This window comes from Anolis carolinensis, chromosome 2, assembly GCF_035594765.1.
Source record: "Anolis carolinensis isolate JA03-04 chromosome 2, rAnoCar3.1.pri, whole genome shotgun sequence".
Taxonomy (NCBI): domain Eukaryota; kingdom Metazoa; phylum Chordata; class Lepidosauria; order Squamata; family Dactyloidae; genus Anolis; species Anolis carolinensis.
Window position 1 is genome coordinate 306,532,790 of NC_085842.1, and position 17,244 is coordinate 306,550,033.

At 37.0% G+C, this 17,244-nt stretch overlaps 1 protein-coding gene across 12 annotated transcripts in view; it reads right to left on the minus strand.

The window, feature by feature from the left end:
- The window catches only part of nedd4l (NEDD4 like E3 ubiquitin protein ligase), a 284,446-nt gene that overhangs the window by 17,988 nt on the left and 249,214 nt on the right, over window positions 1-17,244 (minus strand). For all 12 annotated transcript variants that reach the window (XM_016995252.2, XM_062972534.1, XM_062972535.1 and 9 more), the window contains 5 exons: window positions 13,850-13,915; window positions 12,472-12,701; window positions 9,481-9,602; window positions 5,390-5,460; window positions 3,078-3,173 (listed from right to left, as the gene is read on the minus strand). In XM_016995252.2, coding sequence (XP_016850741.2) covers window positions 3,078-3,173; window positions 5,390-5,460; window positions 9,481-9,602; window positions 12,472-12,701; window positions 13,850-13,915 — 585 coding nt within the window. The remainder of the gene's footprint in view (window positions 1-3,077; window positions 3,174-5,389; window positions 5,461-9,480; window positions 9,603-12,471; window positions 12,702-13,849; window positions 13,916-17,244) is intronic.

Consider the following 17,244-nt stretch of genomic DNA (forward strand, 5'->3'; position numbering starts at 1 on the left):
GAAGCTTTCTCTCCTGATGTTTCACCCACATCTGTGGCAGGCATCCTCAGAGGTTGTGAGGTACCTTTGAGGATGTCTGCCACTGATGTGGGTGAAACGTTAGGAGAGAAAGCTTCTGGAACATGGCCATACAGCCCGAAAGACTCACAGCAACCCAGTGATTCCGACCATAAAAGCCTTCTACAATACAGTTCTCCCAGGCCTGGTGAAATGAATCATGCAGTTTTTGCAAACACCATCTACATGGTTAAGAGAATGTCAGAAAGCAATGCCATAGTTATTAGATACTAATTTACTGCATGACTTTTCTAACTAATAAACTCTCTGCAATTTTGATTTTTCTAACATTATTTCTAGGTCAAATCTATGGAGATTTGTTTCCTGATTGCCAAAATGCTTCAAAGATGACCCCAAGAAAGGTGAACCGTTCCAAGGTAATTGATAAATCAGAATTAGGCACCACATTTCATTAGCACATTAAAAGCAAGACAAATTGATGTGTCATCTGCTCATTTATAGGAATGTAACACTGTTCAACAGGGACACTGGTGTCAGCTTTTGGAATAGCCGTGATGTTCTGTCGGACATTTCTTCAGACTTAACACAACTGCTCTACTGTGGTTCCAGAATAAAAAAGAACATGATAGGTACAAATCCAACTGGCTTTTAGAGAATGGCTTCAATACACCAAGGACCAACTAACAAATCCCAAGGTGGACTAATAGTTTGTTGACTAAGAAGGCTAATAGTTGAGCTGTATACTCATACACTCCCACTCCAAATCAGTGTTTGTGGCACTTGTAGATGGCCTCTTAGAATGGCGAATACACATTTTGATGCCTTAAATATTAGACCTGTTTTGGAGTATATGCGACCTGCTGATTCCAAAAATGGCACCAGTTTTCTCCTATTAGCTCTAGTTTTTGATATATAGAACATGTGCCATATACTACTCTTCACTCTGCTCGCCTATACAGAATTGGGTATTTTAATGTAATGTTTAATATGTTTTAAGCACAAAGAAACCATATTAAAATTAAAAGAAAAATGTACTACATTAAAATCTACTTATACTAAAAAGACAGATTTATAATACAGGGAGTCCCCAAGTTATGAGCAAGCTAGGTTCAGAAAATTATAATCCAAAAAAGTAACTTTGACACAAACAATTAAAAGCAGTTAGTATTTGACCTCCTGAATTACACCTTTTGCCAATAGGCAGATAGGATAAATCAAAGGAATCAAAGAGATACATTTATTCATTCTTGGTGATGAAGTATTCAAATTGTACATTGAGTTTGGTATTCAAAATAAAACAGGCAAACTGAGATTAGGTCTTCAAAATGTTCCTATCACTTTTGAAGTAAAGCAACATTTTAGATTACTGATATTGGTATGAGGAACATCATGATTTGAACAAACATTTGATTTCTGGATTTTTGATGTTTGGCAATGACTTCAGAGGAACGAAACATTTTCTTCATTTCAGAGTCCACTGACATGTTCATTGAGCTGCAACTACAGCTATTGGGTGAGAAGGAATTAAGGACCATCTGGATAGCTAATCTTTTTTTCCTCCATTTCTGGTTCCCAGGAATATTGATACTGAGATAGTATTAGCCTGAGGGTTATATCCAGATTATTTTCATGCCTACTATTAAAAGTAGATGAGCTGCTATCATGTGATATGTATGAAATTCCTTAATAAGGCAGAGATTCAGAGGAAAAAACACAAATGCATTTCCCAAGAAATATAGATTTTACATTTGTGTTAAGGCGGTGCATTGAAGCAAATGTAATTTGAATGTCATGTTATGAAAACTTTCCAGGCTTCAGCAGTTTGTTTCCAGAAAAAAAAATCTTTCTTAAGCCATTGTTAAGCTCTTTGAAATGTAAATTGTTCCTCAAAATCCTGTAAAGCCTGGTTTAGGATGAAAATTCTGGCTGAGATCAAACAAACAAACAAAATATTTCCATTTTCCCTTCACAAAATGTCTGTAGAAGTAATATTTGTGCCCACTTTATTTTGTGCTATATTTTGTCAGTTCATTTCCTTTGATTAATTCACAAGTGTCATTATAGCCTAGTTAAGACTCATTCAAATATTTTTGTTGTACACAAATTGAGATCAGACATTGCAGGAAGTCCCTAAGTTATGAACAAGATAGGTTCTGTAGGTTTGTTTTTAAGCTGAATTTGTATGTAGGTCGGAACAAGTATATTTTTAAGTGTAGCTCCAGCCAAACACACACACACACAAGCTTTGGATAGCACAGAGAAGGGTTAACACACCTGTGGCATTTGTTTTGCTGTCTGTGACCCTGTTCAGAAGATTTCACATTACTTTTTGTCCCTGTGATAACTGGATTTTGAAAAAATTAACTTGTTGCAGAAACAAGGGTTGGTGGGAAAGCTACCTTTTCCCATTGTAATAACTCTTTCAGGAGTAATTTTTTTTTCACTTCCTTATTTCATTTGGATATAGGAAAGGGCATTTTCAATGCTCCTTCAAGATAATGCAATTCCCTCCCATACGGACTAGATAGGGCCGTTTTCTGGCCTCTTTCTGCCAAAAGGAGAATACTATTTTAAAAATAAGGGCTGTTAATTTGCTACTGAAGCAGGGATTTCAATAGGATAGTTTGTCTATGTCTTCATTATTTTGTTTCAAACTGTTTGAAATGTGTGTTTTCTAAAGGGATTATTTCCTTTTTAAAGCTTTTTAAGTACAAATTGTTTTAGCTATTACTTTTTTAAATCTAAGCTGTAAACTGTCCTGTGTCTGAAGTTGGGAGCAAAAACAGGATGTATTTATTTATTTATTTCCATCATTTCTATGCCGCCATTCTCACCCGAAGGGACTCAGGGCGGCTCACAGTCTGGCAAGATTCAATGCCAATATACAATACAAAAGATAAAACATAAGCAATTAAAACAGTTTAGCATAATACAATAAATACATAAATAAGATAAACTTAAAACAAATGCAGTATCATAGTTTGTAAAGTAATGCTAAACATGTAATGTCTTAGAATGACGATAGGAACATGTTGGAATAGACTGGACATTTGACTTACCTGTCCAAAGTTTTCTTCATCTATACAAAACATGAGATCCAGCTCTGTTGGGTCATTCTCCAGGATCCACTTCAAGGAGTTGTAATATTCACTGTCCTGGAGGAACAGCATGGTTTCCCATTAGTCCCTTTTTGCAAATATAACAAATAGGAATATATGCCTATATATAAGGGGTTGGGCACATGTGGAAGGCAAGGGGCTTTTAGGGGCATTTTCATCATGATTTGGAATCTTTCAGACTGATTTTATATCCAGAGCTCACTCAAAATATGGTAGAAATGCTCCCATACCACCTAGAGGGCATCTGGAGACAAAGGAAATGTAAAAAGGTTTGCAAAAAAAAAGTGTTTGACCACTGGGGACCTTCAAATGTGATGGAACTGCCACCCATATCCCATAAAGTAATTTGGGGGCATTTTGGGCAGAAATCTTAATTTTTCCTCATAGATGACCCCAGGCAACAGCACCATACAGTCTATGAGCAGCACTTCTGTTTTCTCTGGCATGATCTGTTTGACAGCCGTACTTGGGAGATTTCTTAGAAGATTTCTTACTCAAATACTAACTAAGCTTAAATCTGCTTAACTTTCAAAATTAGATAAGATCATACATGTCCATCATTTTATTGTGCCACTATCTGATATTCATACTGTTACTTTTATAGTTTTAATGGCTTTTAGGACCTAGCAATCCACCACTGGAAGTGAAATATTTATCAAGAGAGAAGGTAAGACTATGCTAAATTTATATATTCTTAGATTAATGTAAAAATAAGTTGCTAACATATACATTCAAAATAGCTAAAAGCCGTGATTGTTAACTGATACCCAACCTTCTTTACCAGCCCTTATTTTACTTTGAAGAAAATGAGTGAGTGGAATACATATTTTAAACAAAATATTGATGTAACACCATTTACAAGGTTCTTTACAAAATGTTTGGTTTGTCCATGGGCTCCAGATTGTAGCTTCCTATTTATGATTGATTCACCATAGGAACTATGGGGGTGCAGTCCTTTGGTTACAAATATTAATAACTGGGTATATTCTGAATTGGAAATATCAAAAGAGATCAGTGCAAACCCAGTTTCCAAGGGCATTCTCACACAAGGGAGGAAGCTGCCCTATGCCAGTCTCACTGGAAGACACCGAGGATGTCCTGAAAGATAACATTGTAATGGTGCACCAGCTATCAGAACATGAAGAGTGAGGCTCTTCAGTGGTCCCCTCACTCCCTGGATATCGCACAGAAAGATGAAGGGTAAAATTGTAGTTCTATCTTTGTTCCTCCTTCCTCCTTCACTTCACAGTCTTTAAATAGTCTTTCTAATCCTAATGGCTGAGAAATAGTGAGCTTAACTCAGGGTCTAGTGCAGGGCTTCTTGAACTTTTATACTCAGGACCCCTTTTGGCCTGAGAATTTTTTACATGACGGCAGATATATAAAACAGTTTTAAAGATACAATATTAACTGATAAATCAGCATTTGCAAGGCTTGCTAAACAATTCGATTTTCCTTTTTATGAAGTACAGTTGAAACATCTTCTGCAGCCTCTACTGTAAACACTGCACAACAGATTCATGTACATGTCTAAAACAGCCAATAAGCGACATTCAGAAAACGTTTACTGTTGCCAATTTTTTTGGGACCCCAATATTGAGCTAAAGGAACCCTATTTGGGGTTGGGACCCACAGCTTAAGAAACAGTCTCTGCACTGTTCAGCACTCCAACAGAGGTGGGGTGACAATGGTATTCCAGATGTTTTTGCTGGCAACTTCCATCAGACCCAGCCACCAAAGGCTACTGTGAGGAATTATGTAAGTTGCACTCCAAGAACACCGGAAGACCAGTTTCGACCCTACATGCCTTGCTAATGTGAAAATACTCAGAAATAGCCTTGCAGTTGATGGAGATAATTATCTTGTTCACTCTTTATTCAGTTTATTTAAAAAAATTCAGTATGCATATATTTTATGTAAAATAACTACTTAAAGCAGATGTCAACTTGATTGAAAACTGAATTGAATTTTCAATTCAAAAGTAGAAGAAAAAAATAATTGCATTGATCTTTCTTTTCCCGTTGAATCTAATTGCATTAAGGGCTTCAAATTGCTGCCTTGGTAGTCAAAAAAGCGACATTAAAGAATTAAAAACTAAAATCTGAGCTGTGCATTTTGTCCCAGATCACATAACACAAGGCCCTTGCCTGAAAGTCTAAAGCTTCTGCGAATATTGACATTTAATAATTTCCCCAGAGAAAAAGAAAGGCGCATAATTGGAAACACTAATAAGATTTTCAGTGTTCACTTACCACCGACTCCATATCTTTCAGAGTTATTGGCTTCCCCAGCATCATCTTGTAAAAAGGTCTAATGAAGAAACCTGGGGACAAAATACAGTAACAAAGTTTAATTAAAAATGGCTGTCTCCCATAGGAGAAATATAACGAGGAAAGGACACTGGCGAAGTTAAAATTGTGGCTATCAAGGGGGAAAAGTGACAGTAGACTATGAAGCCACATTTTAAAATTGGCACTTCATGCAGTCATCCCAGAAATGCAATAGTATAGTCAAATGCGAGTGTGGGACAATTCACTGAAATTACCAACCTATTGAGCCTTGATGGAAATCAAGAACTACTATGCCCAAGCACTCATTATGCTAATCGTTAGGAAGTGTCTGGTTTGAAAGTGCTGTTAGTCCTGAAACTGAATCACTTTCATTACTTCTGTCAGACTCTTCGCATCATGCAGACATTATACCGTTTTTCTTAAATTGGCCTTCCAAGATTGCTTCTCAACTGTAAGCAATGCTCACTAACTACAAGGCAAAGACAAGCACACACATTTGGATTTCATAGTTACAAATACTTTCTAGTCCAGTGCTACTCCAAGTGATGGCCAGTGATGACCTGAAAGTCATCAGCTGCAGGTCTGCAAAGGGTTTCCAGGAAAGAAAGCAACGGTTGTAGTCAATGGGCATGAAGACAGCACAAACCTTTGCACATCGGAAAAAGGTTGCTGCCCCTCCCTCCCCCCCATCTCAGATGTCCTGAGAATTACTGCTCTGCTTTGTATGTCTCAGCAAACTATACTTGTGGCTCATGTTAAGATAAGATTAGAAGTGGCGTTTACTTTTTGCTTCCTTTTCTCACTCTTTGTTCCTATTTATCCCTTTTTTCCTTTTCTTTATTTTTTGTTATTTTCTTCTTTTATGACTGATTTGTTTTATTGTATATGAAAAGGTATTGACAGAAAATTATAAAACTGAATGTTCCTGTTCACTTTTCATTCTGTAAATGCCCAGAAACTCTAAAACTTTTAAACAATAGTTTTTTTTAAGGACTAGTTAGAATTGTCACAGTAAATTGTTGGGGTTCTTTGTTCAGCAACAAACCAACCCCCTTCTTCAGCAGAAGCACTCCTCCTCCAGATAAGGAGCAGACAAGCACAACTTGAATATTTAGTAGAAAACTTTATGTAGCAGTATTTACATATATATCTAGCAGATGTTCTTGACTCTTCTCTAGCTCTTCTTTCCAACACTTCCAGTCAATTCATACCTTCTCCATAGTATTAGCTTTTCTCTGGTCTTCTTCATTAATCCTTCAGACTTTGAATCTGCACCTCCAACAGCTCAACACTCTGGCAACAACAACTCTAACAGAGAAGCTTGTGCTTTTTTATTACTCTTTCAGCTACCCCACTCTGGCTGTAAATTACTCAATGCCAGGTGATTAAATCCTTAATGCTTGCTGCTGGGGTGGTCCTGATCTTAATCATAACTTATTTTCACTTTTGAAATGATGGAATGTTACAAAATTCTGACAAGAATGACCATAATATTGGAAAATTTTGACTAACTATGGGTGCACCTACACAGTAGAATTAATGCAGTTTGACATCACCTTAATGGCCATGAGTCAATGCAATGGAATCATGAGAACTGAAATTTGGTCTGACACTATTTGAGAAGAGAAAACTAAAGACCTTGTAAAACTACAACTCCCATGCTTCCATAGCATGAGCCATGGCATTTAAAGTGCTATCAAATTACAGTATATTAATTCTACAGTGTAGATGAAACCAGAGTTAGTGTAAAACAGAAGCCAAAAATTCCCAATTCTTTGTCATTCTAACTAGTCATAAAAAGAAATCATTATGCTTTCCCCCAAGTCAGCTAGAAGCAAGTTTTAATGAGGATAACATTCTGGGCCTTCAAAGGAAATTGGTGATTTAATTTCATTTCCCTGAATTCCTCTTTTCACACCTTTAAAATACCATTTCATTGATCATTCTTCAGCAGTCCCTTATATTATTCACCACACTCCCCCACTAAGTAACACAGGTTAGCTTACAAAGAGATTTCTACTCAGAGAGCCATGACCTTAAACTCTAGAATAAAAAGATATAAAGGGGTCCATTAATGCCCTTGAGATTAACTGGGAAGAAGGAATTTCAGTCCAGTTCATCAGATTTTTTTAACCTATCACTACAAGAGTGACAGAGCCTGGTCCCATGAAAACATCCTGAAGTTTAATTAGGGTTTTGGCATGATCTCCAAGTTGACTACCCATAGTTTCTAAACCAATAGCAGTCAGAATGGTTTGTACTTGTGGTACAACATTAATGTCTAAAGATGACAAAACCACAGGAACATCACTGAATAAAGATAAAATTTAAACAATTAAGCATTAATGAACTATGATCTGCCTGATGGTTTGCAAGTAAAAACAAGGTTTATATCCTAACCTATAAGGTTAGTATGAAGAAATTCCTTGACCAGTAATTTGAACTTGGGATTCCTTGGTCCATCTCTAGCACTCTGACTATTTATCTCATACTCATCATTTTATCTTTGGGTTTCTTAGCTTTACTTCAGGCAGAGAAGGGCTTATCTTTTTATTGCACAATGCAATTCTTTGGTTCTGTTACAAAAGTGGTATTTTGAAGTCATGTAATGAATGCAAGGCTTTCAAGTGATTGAAAATTCATTACTTGGCTGGCTCTTAACTTATTAAATGATTAACAAAACGTACCTTACTGAAGTTGCCTATTGCAAAGATCCTGAAGGAAGCAAGCTTTATTAAGGAGCAAGCTTCATTAAAGGTGAGCAGATTGAATAAGTAATAGGCTACCCTTCAAGTGGGAAAGAAAGGGGATCTTTGTATTGTTTACATCTGGGAGTACACTCTGTTGCAGCAGCACACAAAAGCACAAAAGCTGGAAAAAAGGAGGCCAATAATATGGATGATCCAAATTTAAAAGATGTGTAAGCACCTATTTTAATGGGCAGCTGCCATTTTCAAATTGCTTGTCATGGTTGATGGTTAGAAAGAGATATCAAAATGTTAACCTATCAGGCAAGCTATTAGTGGTTATCTTCCTGCCTCATTCTAAATCTAATCTGGCAATGGGAAGAGGAAGCTGCTAACCCTGTGTAATTCTCTACAGTGTAGGTGAACCCATAGAATTAATTTTCAGACAAAGGTATTGGCCATGAATGTCTGTCCATGTAGGACTTAATTATGGAGAACACCAAAGGAGACCAAAGAGCCTCATGTAACATGTTTGTCTACTTAGGGTTGGCAACTGCAGCTCCTCCCCACTACCACCTCCTTTCCCTCTCCTTCTGAACAAGCAAATACAGTCCCTTTCTTAGGGTTTCTCATCCACAGACTCTAATCATATTCATAGTGCTCCATCTGGATACAGGGCATCTGGGTTCAAGTCCTTTTAGAGTTAGAGTTCACTAATTGCCTTGGGTAAGTCAGTATCTTGGCTTGGCTGGCATGATTTTAATATTGAATGTAATGTTTTTAAATGTTCAATATGGATTAATTTTAATTCAATTCATTTTAAGTTTAATGTTTGAATGTGTTTATTAAGGCATTGAATAATTGCCATATGTAAGCTGCCTTGAGTCCCCTTCGGGGTAGAGAAAGGCGGGGTATAAATAGGGTAAATAAAAATAAATAAATAAAATAAACCAATGTCACAGGATTGTTGTGAGACGATAATTTATCTCAATTCACCAGTAAAGGAACTGCTTTCTCACTAATTACATTATTTCTGAAATGTACTTTCATTGAAATGTAATACCATTACGCACATTCATTAAATGCAAGGCCCGTGGCCCAAATCCAGCCCTCCGTGTCATTTTATGTGGCTCGTGAAGCATTTAATGCCAGGGCAACATAGTTATAATTATTCAGTCTTACAATTACAAATGGCCCTTTGAAAGCAACCATCAGGCTGACGTGACCCTTGATGAAAATGCCGTTTAACACCCCTACCTACCTTATTTGTAACTTGCCAGTTTGAGCTCTGTTCAAAAAGCTCTACTTCACCCAGTCAATGTTACTGTATAAGAACAGTGACTTTTAAGCAAAGGTAAAACTCACCATCTAAAAGCTTTCCATGGTACACTGCCAGCCCAGCAACTCGCCCAATGAAGGTGAAGTAAGACAAATGGTCTTCATTGCAAAGGCCCGAATTTGGATTGATCTGCAGAGTGTAGTTGTCCCTTATTTGGAAAAAAAGAAAGAAAATTGAAAGAACTGGAGATGGGTATTATGTATTTATGATTTTCAACTTTTGTCATTCAACACAGTATTGATTCACCTATTTGATTTTTATTCTGCCTTATTTCTTCCAAAACTAGGATGCAATATTACATTTCAATCTGAATGCCTCCAGAAGTGTCAATTCATCTTTTCAAGAGGTTGAACCCCATTACTTTTTAACATCAAAATAACAAACAAACACACAACAAACACATTTTTAAAAACTCACTCGTGGCTATAAATAAGTGAGATCTCTGTCCATTTCCAATATTGTTTATAGTAGCTGCCAGGGCTGAAAACCAGCCCTGAACTCACTAGCTAATGGGAAGGAAACAAAAAAGCTTGAAGATAATTTGAAATAATATTTTTGTTGTGTTTTATGCATCAAACAAAGTTTATGTGCACTGAATGATCAGGAAACAAAGCTGTCGCTATCTCAGTCACTTATATGGACAATTTTGAAGCATTTTGTATTTGGAATTCCAGATAAGGGATGCTCAACCTGTATAATTAAATGAATGGTATATGAGGAGTGATATCTGCAGATGTATTATTTCTACTTCATATAATCATGTCTACATTCTCCATCAGGAAATAAATATGCACACAGGAAGTGTGAATGCACCCGAGAGACCACTGCATCAATATTTACTTCCTTTGGAATAATAATAATAATAATAATAATAATAATAATAATAATAATAATAATAATGTATACCCCCTCACTTTATCTCTCCTGAAGGAAACTCAAATTTGTTGAACATAAAAGCATTAGCATACAATTTAAAATACACAAATATGCAAACATTAGCACAAATTAAATATAAACAGTATTTAAAAAATCACAGTTAAAAAAACATTAAAACATATTCAAAGTTAAAAACCACAGCACCCCTGAGTTGATCTTAAAAAGAAGATAGTTGGAGTGGCCAGAACATTTCTCCCTCCCATGGTTACAACTGTGCACTTCACACATGTGATGAAATGGACTGAAAACTCTGTTGAGTGTTTCTTAGGACACCAACACAAAATGTCGTATGGTGAAGCCCCGTGAAGCAACAGGTTTCATTCTTATTTTTGTTGGGTGCTATTCTTGTTTCTGTGATAGGAAATCAGCACAGTACTGAAAAGAGTAATCATTTAGTTATCCCTTTTGTCAGGGAAACTTTCCACAGAGTGCTGAATACCTCTAAAAGAAAAATAATATGGGTACTGACACCAAGCCCTGCCAGTAAATAAACAGATCAGTCTTTTAAGGGACCTGTTGTAGTTAACTATTAGGTTGAAAATGGAATGAATTGGATTAGAATAATGTCATGTGCCCCCAGGAGAGGGGCAGTCATAATTAAGGTTCCTTTCTGCAGTTTTTGTAAAAGGCAGTTACAAATTGACAGAAATGTAATTTACTGCTAATGTTCACGTCCTATTGAGAAGGCAGAACTATATGAAAAACCTGATTAGAAACAGCACCAGTGGGAAAACTGGGTCACGGGTGTGTAATTACAAATCTAAATGGGACCTTTAAGCAATGCTCTGAACACAATCAATGGAATTTATATAGTTCGAAACTACAGCAGGCCCTCCACTTTCGCTGGGGTTGGGGTGCAGGGTCCCCATGAAATGAACACCCCCCCCCCCATAATTTTGTTTTTTACCTGAAATAATATATCTCCGCAAATCTCTAGGTCCACCAGCAAAACTTTATGGTCAATTTCTTCTGAATGTTGACTATAGATCAGGCATGGGCAAACTTCGGCCCTCCAGGTATTTAGGACTTCAACTCCCACAATTCCTGACAGCTATTAGGAATTATGGGAGTTGAAGTCCAAAACACCTGGAGGGCCAAAATTTGCACATGCCTGCTATACAGCTAGCTGGAGAACCTAGAGATTCATAGGTAAACCTGTTAATCAAATCAGCAAGTAGAAGTTAAACTTGCCAATGTAATTTCAAAACAGTAATGCTAATGATCACTGAAGTGAGCATCATGACAGATATATGTGTACGTGCATTGGAATGCATGCTTATGAAACATGGAAATCTCTGTTTAAGTACTCAAATGACATAATAATGAACATTTCCCTCATGAAATATTTTTTCCAAGTCTCTCCTTTCATAATCCAAGCCGTGACTTAAACAGCATGTCAAGCTTTTCTCCAAGACATACTTTGAGTATAGTGAGGATAAAAGGGTATTTTCGCTTAGGTCCCATCTACAATGTTATATAATCCAGTTTTTGAATCCAGATTATCTGCTTTGAACTGGATTATATGAGTCTATACTGCCATACAATTCAGTTAAAATGACACTAGTTTAAGATTTTTCGCTTCTCCAAGGAAAATGTAACTGACCGGTTTTAGTATTAGCATTATGTTAAGTGATTATGTGTAAAATATGTCCTGGTGGGTGGGTGGGAGATGTCATTTTACATTAAATATTGTAATTATTGTAAAAATATATAACTAGTATTGTATATTTATATATGAGGGGTTTTGCTTCAAATTTGTATTCACATTTGGCATATTAAAAGCAGAAAAGAAGTCATGAAACACCTCTAGCTGCTTTTGGATGAAATGATAGATTTGCTCAGCAGCAAATAAAAAGCTTCTGAACATGGCCATACAGCCCGAAAGACTCACAGCAACCCAGTGATTCTGGCCATGAAAGCCTGCATACAATGATCAAGAGAAGCCATGGGGGACTGACCACTAGCAACATTTCTAGGTAAAATTAATTGGGAAAAGTATGGTAGGAAAAGTATATTATTTCTGAATCCAAACCAACAAAATATGAAAAAAGAAACCCAAGTGAGTCTTTGATCATACTTACGTTGCTGAATACTCAAAGAGGCCATAATAAGGGTTGAACATTTCTTTGGACAACAGGAAGAACCATTCCCTGGCAACACCGCCGTAGTCAAGGCCCTTTTCGGATTCAAATTCTATCCACAGCCTGGCTTTCAATACATCCGGTCTCTTCACTGACATGATTCTTCTATATGATTCTTCAAAAATATTATTTCTGTGAAGTTTCATCTCAAACCTGTTTGGTATATCAGCCTTGGTGGAAAGAAGAATATTTCATTCGTTTGTGTGGATGTATCTGATTAAATTGTAGCTTTGTTTCTCAATGAGAAGTAAAGTTCTTCTAAGGGTCTAAATCAGGCAAAATCTTCTATATGATAAAACAAACAATCAAACATCTACATTTCTCTAGTGATCACTAGGCCAGTTTTGCAGATGTCTGAAAAGTCATTAAAAGCAATGCCTTGTGAAAGGAGTGTCTGCAAAATCTCTTCATGTCTTGTTCACATGAGAATTCCAAATATGTTTATTGCTGTAGTTGTCACAGATCAACAGTTCAATTAATTCCATAAAGGAATTTTGTGATTATTCATTATTCTTAAGGCCATTTGGCATTTGGAAAATATCAAATATATATGCTTAAAATAAGGAAGAAATTTAGCTTTCCTGCAGTCAGGATACATCAGCCCATGCTACTTAATGGTATATCACAACAAAATCAGAGCTCAAATAGATCCCAAAAAACTTTTCTGTTCCAGTCTTCTGATCTCGACCAGACTAGAGACCCCTATATTTAAATCTGTGACACTGTTAAGCATACCATGAAGAATGAAAAATAAATGTAGTTAAATTTGTATTGGATTATACATGACAAGTATGGTCTAGTTATTTGTGCAGGTTCTGAAGCTCAAATGTTAATCTTCTAGGTTCAAACACATTTCTCGTTCATGTTAATGAAAGAGAAAAATGCATGGATACATATGCAGGAATGCTAACCTCAGACCCTTTATAAGAGAGTCTGGAGGCTTAATTGCACATTCTGCAGAACCAGTCCCTATTATGACTTTGGGTGTCATAAATGGGCAGTTATTTGTTAAATTGTTTGAATGCTTATTTTTGCATTTTTACTGCTAAGGAAAGGATATGCCCTTGGGGAGATATTCTGCTAGTGGTACCAACATAAATTAGCTGGCCTTAGGTCCAAGGTATCGTGACATAAGAAAGGGTCTCAGGTCACAAAAGGTCTTGAGCTTACCCCTGACTGAATGGCACACATGGGTAAATGAACCAAGACACTGAAAAATTCTGTACAGTCACACAAACAAATGGCAGCTTTCCAGATGAATTACCTTTTCCCCCATCTTAAGAAAATTAGTTTGGGCATGTAATATCCAATTACTTACTGGTTTCTTTAATTTCTTCCTGAAGTAGTCATATTTCTGTTTAAATTCTCTGGAATATGGAACAGCCTAGAAGAAATGAGGATGGTATTGTTAACACAAAGCATTAGAGGTCTATGGAAGGCATCTTTGCTTCCACCTTAATGTTACCAAATTCATTCAGCATTGAACCTGTCATGTGGCAGTGGCTTGTCTATATAGCCCAACCCATCATTCCAGGAGAATTCCTTTCCTTTGGGCTCTTGCTGCTTACTGTTATCTTTTTATTCATTAAGCATGATTATCATATTATGATCATGATGTTAATTATACATTATAATAATTATACTTGATCATCATATCATAATCATAATACCTGTTCTATTATGCAAATAATTATACCCTAGAAAAAGCATTTGTAGATTTTGAAACAAATACAAAATTTGGGAAACTACCAAATCATAATATCATGTGTCTGAGGAATTCCAGATAGCCAGCTTGGGGCCTCAGAAGGGCTGGGCTTGGCCCCAGGGTCAAGGATCCCCACTCGCCTTTGATGTTAGTTAGTGATTTTCCCAAGGCTATCTAATGACCCCAATGTTATCCAGTAAGATTTAAATCTGAAACTCCTATATAATCCTTACAGCCCCTCAAGGCACCATGGTGTTAGGAAGTTGGAGAAACAGAAGCCATGTTGATGATATCCCTGGTTAGCATATTTGTAAAACTACCCATAGTACTAAAACATATTTACTAGATGAGTTACAAAACTTTAATGATGAGGATATTGAAATGGTTCCCAATTGATCATGTCTTGTCTGAATCATTAAGCAAAGTGGAAAATGCACTCAATAAATCAGAAAATGACTAGAATTTGGAAGGGCAGCTATAAAAGAAATAGACAAGATTTTGAAGTGTAAAGATTTATCATTGGATACTAAAGCTGGTATAGTCCATGCCACCATATTTTCAATTTCAATGTGTGGTTGTGAAAGCTAGACATGGAAGACAGCCAATAGGACGAAAATCAATTCATTTGAGATGTGCTGGAGAAGAATTCTGCAGACACTGTGGACTAAAAGAGATATAAATGACACAAACCAGGCCAGGAGTTTACCTAGAAACCTAAATGATTTTACTGTTGTATTTTAGGCCTATCATGAGAAGACAGGACTTACTAGAAAAGATTATAATGGTTGGTGAAGTGGAGGGAAGTAGGAAAAGAGGAAAACTGCATTCCAGATGGAAATAATCAATAGGCGAAGACATGGATCTGTGTCTAAGAACTGAGAAGGGCAGTTGAGGTGACTTGGTGGCCTCTCCTGCCTAGGGTCACCCTATGTCGAAGTCAATTTGAAGGCAGTTAATAACAAGAAAGTGACTGCGCCATACTGTCCCAAAGCCCAGTTCTGTACTCTGATGTACATTTCAAATGTCTAAACAGAGAGATAGCAATATTTTTCCTCTGATGGAGATGAGTTTTGAATATCTGGAATCGCCAGTGTGTGGGCATGAACTGTAAGATGAGTTTTGAAGCAAGGATGAGTATCTGGAATTGCCTGTGTGGGGGTGTAAGATGTCAGGCTCACATGCATCTGTTAGGCTGTTATTTTGTGGAAATTGTGAGGCATGAAAAAAGAAAAGCACAAAATCTCACACATTCTCAGGTGTAGAGAGGAAGTTGGGATTTCTAGCCTTCAAAATTCTGTTGCATTTCAGCTCCCATTAGCCCAAAGCAGTTTGTTGCGAGTTGTAAATCAGTAGCTTGCTCATCCTTGCTTTAGATCAAGGTTGAAGTGACCAGTATGTTATATGTATGCATGTTGTATGTTTCTAGCATGTGTTGATTGGACATGGTGTGGTTTAGGATTCTCTGAATTGTAGTCCAAAAGGCAATGTTCCCAATGCCTTAGCCGTGTCAGTACCATGCTGGCTAAAGGATTCTGGGAGCTGTATTTTAAAAAGTAAGTTTTCCAAACTTTTACTATAAAAAATATACACATACCAATGTATTCTTCATCACAACTTCTAATGGCAAAATAATTGGTCTCATTTATAAAGTATGGCAAATCGTGGCCTTTGCGCCTTTACAGTGATATAATGAGGGGTGGGTGGGTTAATAGCACAGTATATCTTGCTGTCTTGGAAACACATGGATTTTCCCCCAACTAAGGTTTTTAAAAAAACATCTGAGGAAAAGTCATTAGCTTGTAAAAAAGAAGCTGCCTGACATAGCTCCAGAGTAGCAGAAGTTAGCACAGATGAAAATAGGTTGCAGGCACGTGACATCTAGAAGTATTCATGTGCTTCCCACACTTTGATGAGAAGAAATTCACACCCCAAAAGATGGCACTCTGAACTCTTTGTGTTGTGTGTTATAGAGGAGGTCTTGGGCCAACAGCTATTAATGTGATGTGTATCATTTCCCCCCAATATATCAACGGAATCATTACCAGATCTGAATACTTTGCAGCATTCTATCTATGGTCTCTATTTTAGCCCAGGGTATGCCCTTGATGGAATTCAAGTAATTTAGGGATACCATAAAGCGACCCTAAGTGTTCTTCAATGGATTTGTTCAGAGAGAGGTTGACTTTGCGTTCTCTGAGGCTGAGAGAATACAGCTTTTCCAAGGTCACCACTGGGTTTCAATAGCAGAGCAGGGATTGTGCGGTACTCAAACCACAACACTTCATAAATACCCTAAAGTCACCAAATTTGGTCTGTTCTTGGAAGTTAAGCAGGGCCAGTTCTAATAAGAACCTGAATGGAAGACTGCCAACAAATATCAAGTGCTGTGGACTATACAGTGTGTTTGAAAAAGAACTCCCTATTCACCATTGAAATTCAATGTTGAATAGGGAGTTCATTTTCAAACACCCTGTATTTTAGAGGAAGGAAGTGAAAAAAAAACACCTCTGGATATTCTTTGCCTAAGAAATTTACAGGACCACCATAAATGAACAGGCAAACTAAAGGCATTCATGCTCATATCCTAATTCCTAGTAAAATATACCCCCGGTCCCTGATGCTACCTTTCAAATATTATTTTCAGCGTTATTCTTTTCATAGGAAGCCAAGGCTGGTACAAGGCCAGTTTGCCCAAAGAGGATTTTACACCCTTGGCTTCCTTGTTGACAGTTTAGTCTCTTATCTAGTATTCTACATTGCTCACCTGGGCTTATAAGACGGATTTGTTAACTAATGCCAGTGAAATCTTGGATGATGGAAAGCAGCAATGGACCTAATCCTCACTATTGTATTACTGATGCAACCTATTTTCCTTCCTTTTGTCCTAAACCTGCTGCTGTGGAAAGAATTTGACCCCCAAAACCAAAAGCAGAAAATGAGAAAAAGCGGTTGGAATATTAAGAAGTACTTAGCAATGGGCCGTGGATATATGCCTCAAGGCAAGTCGT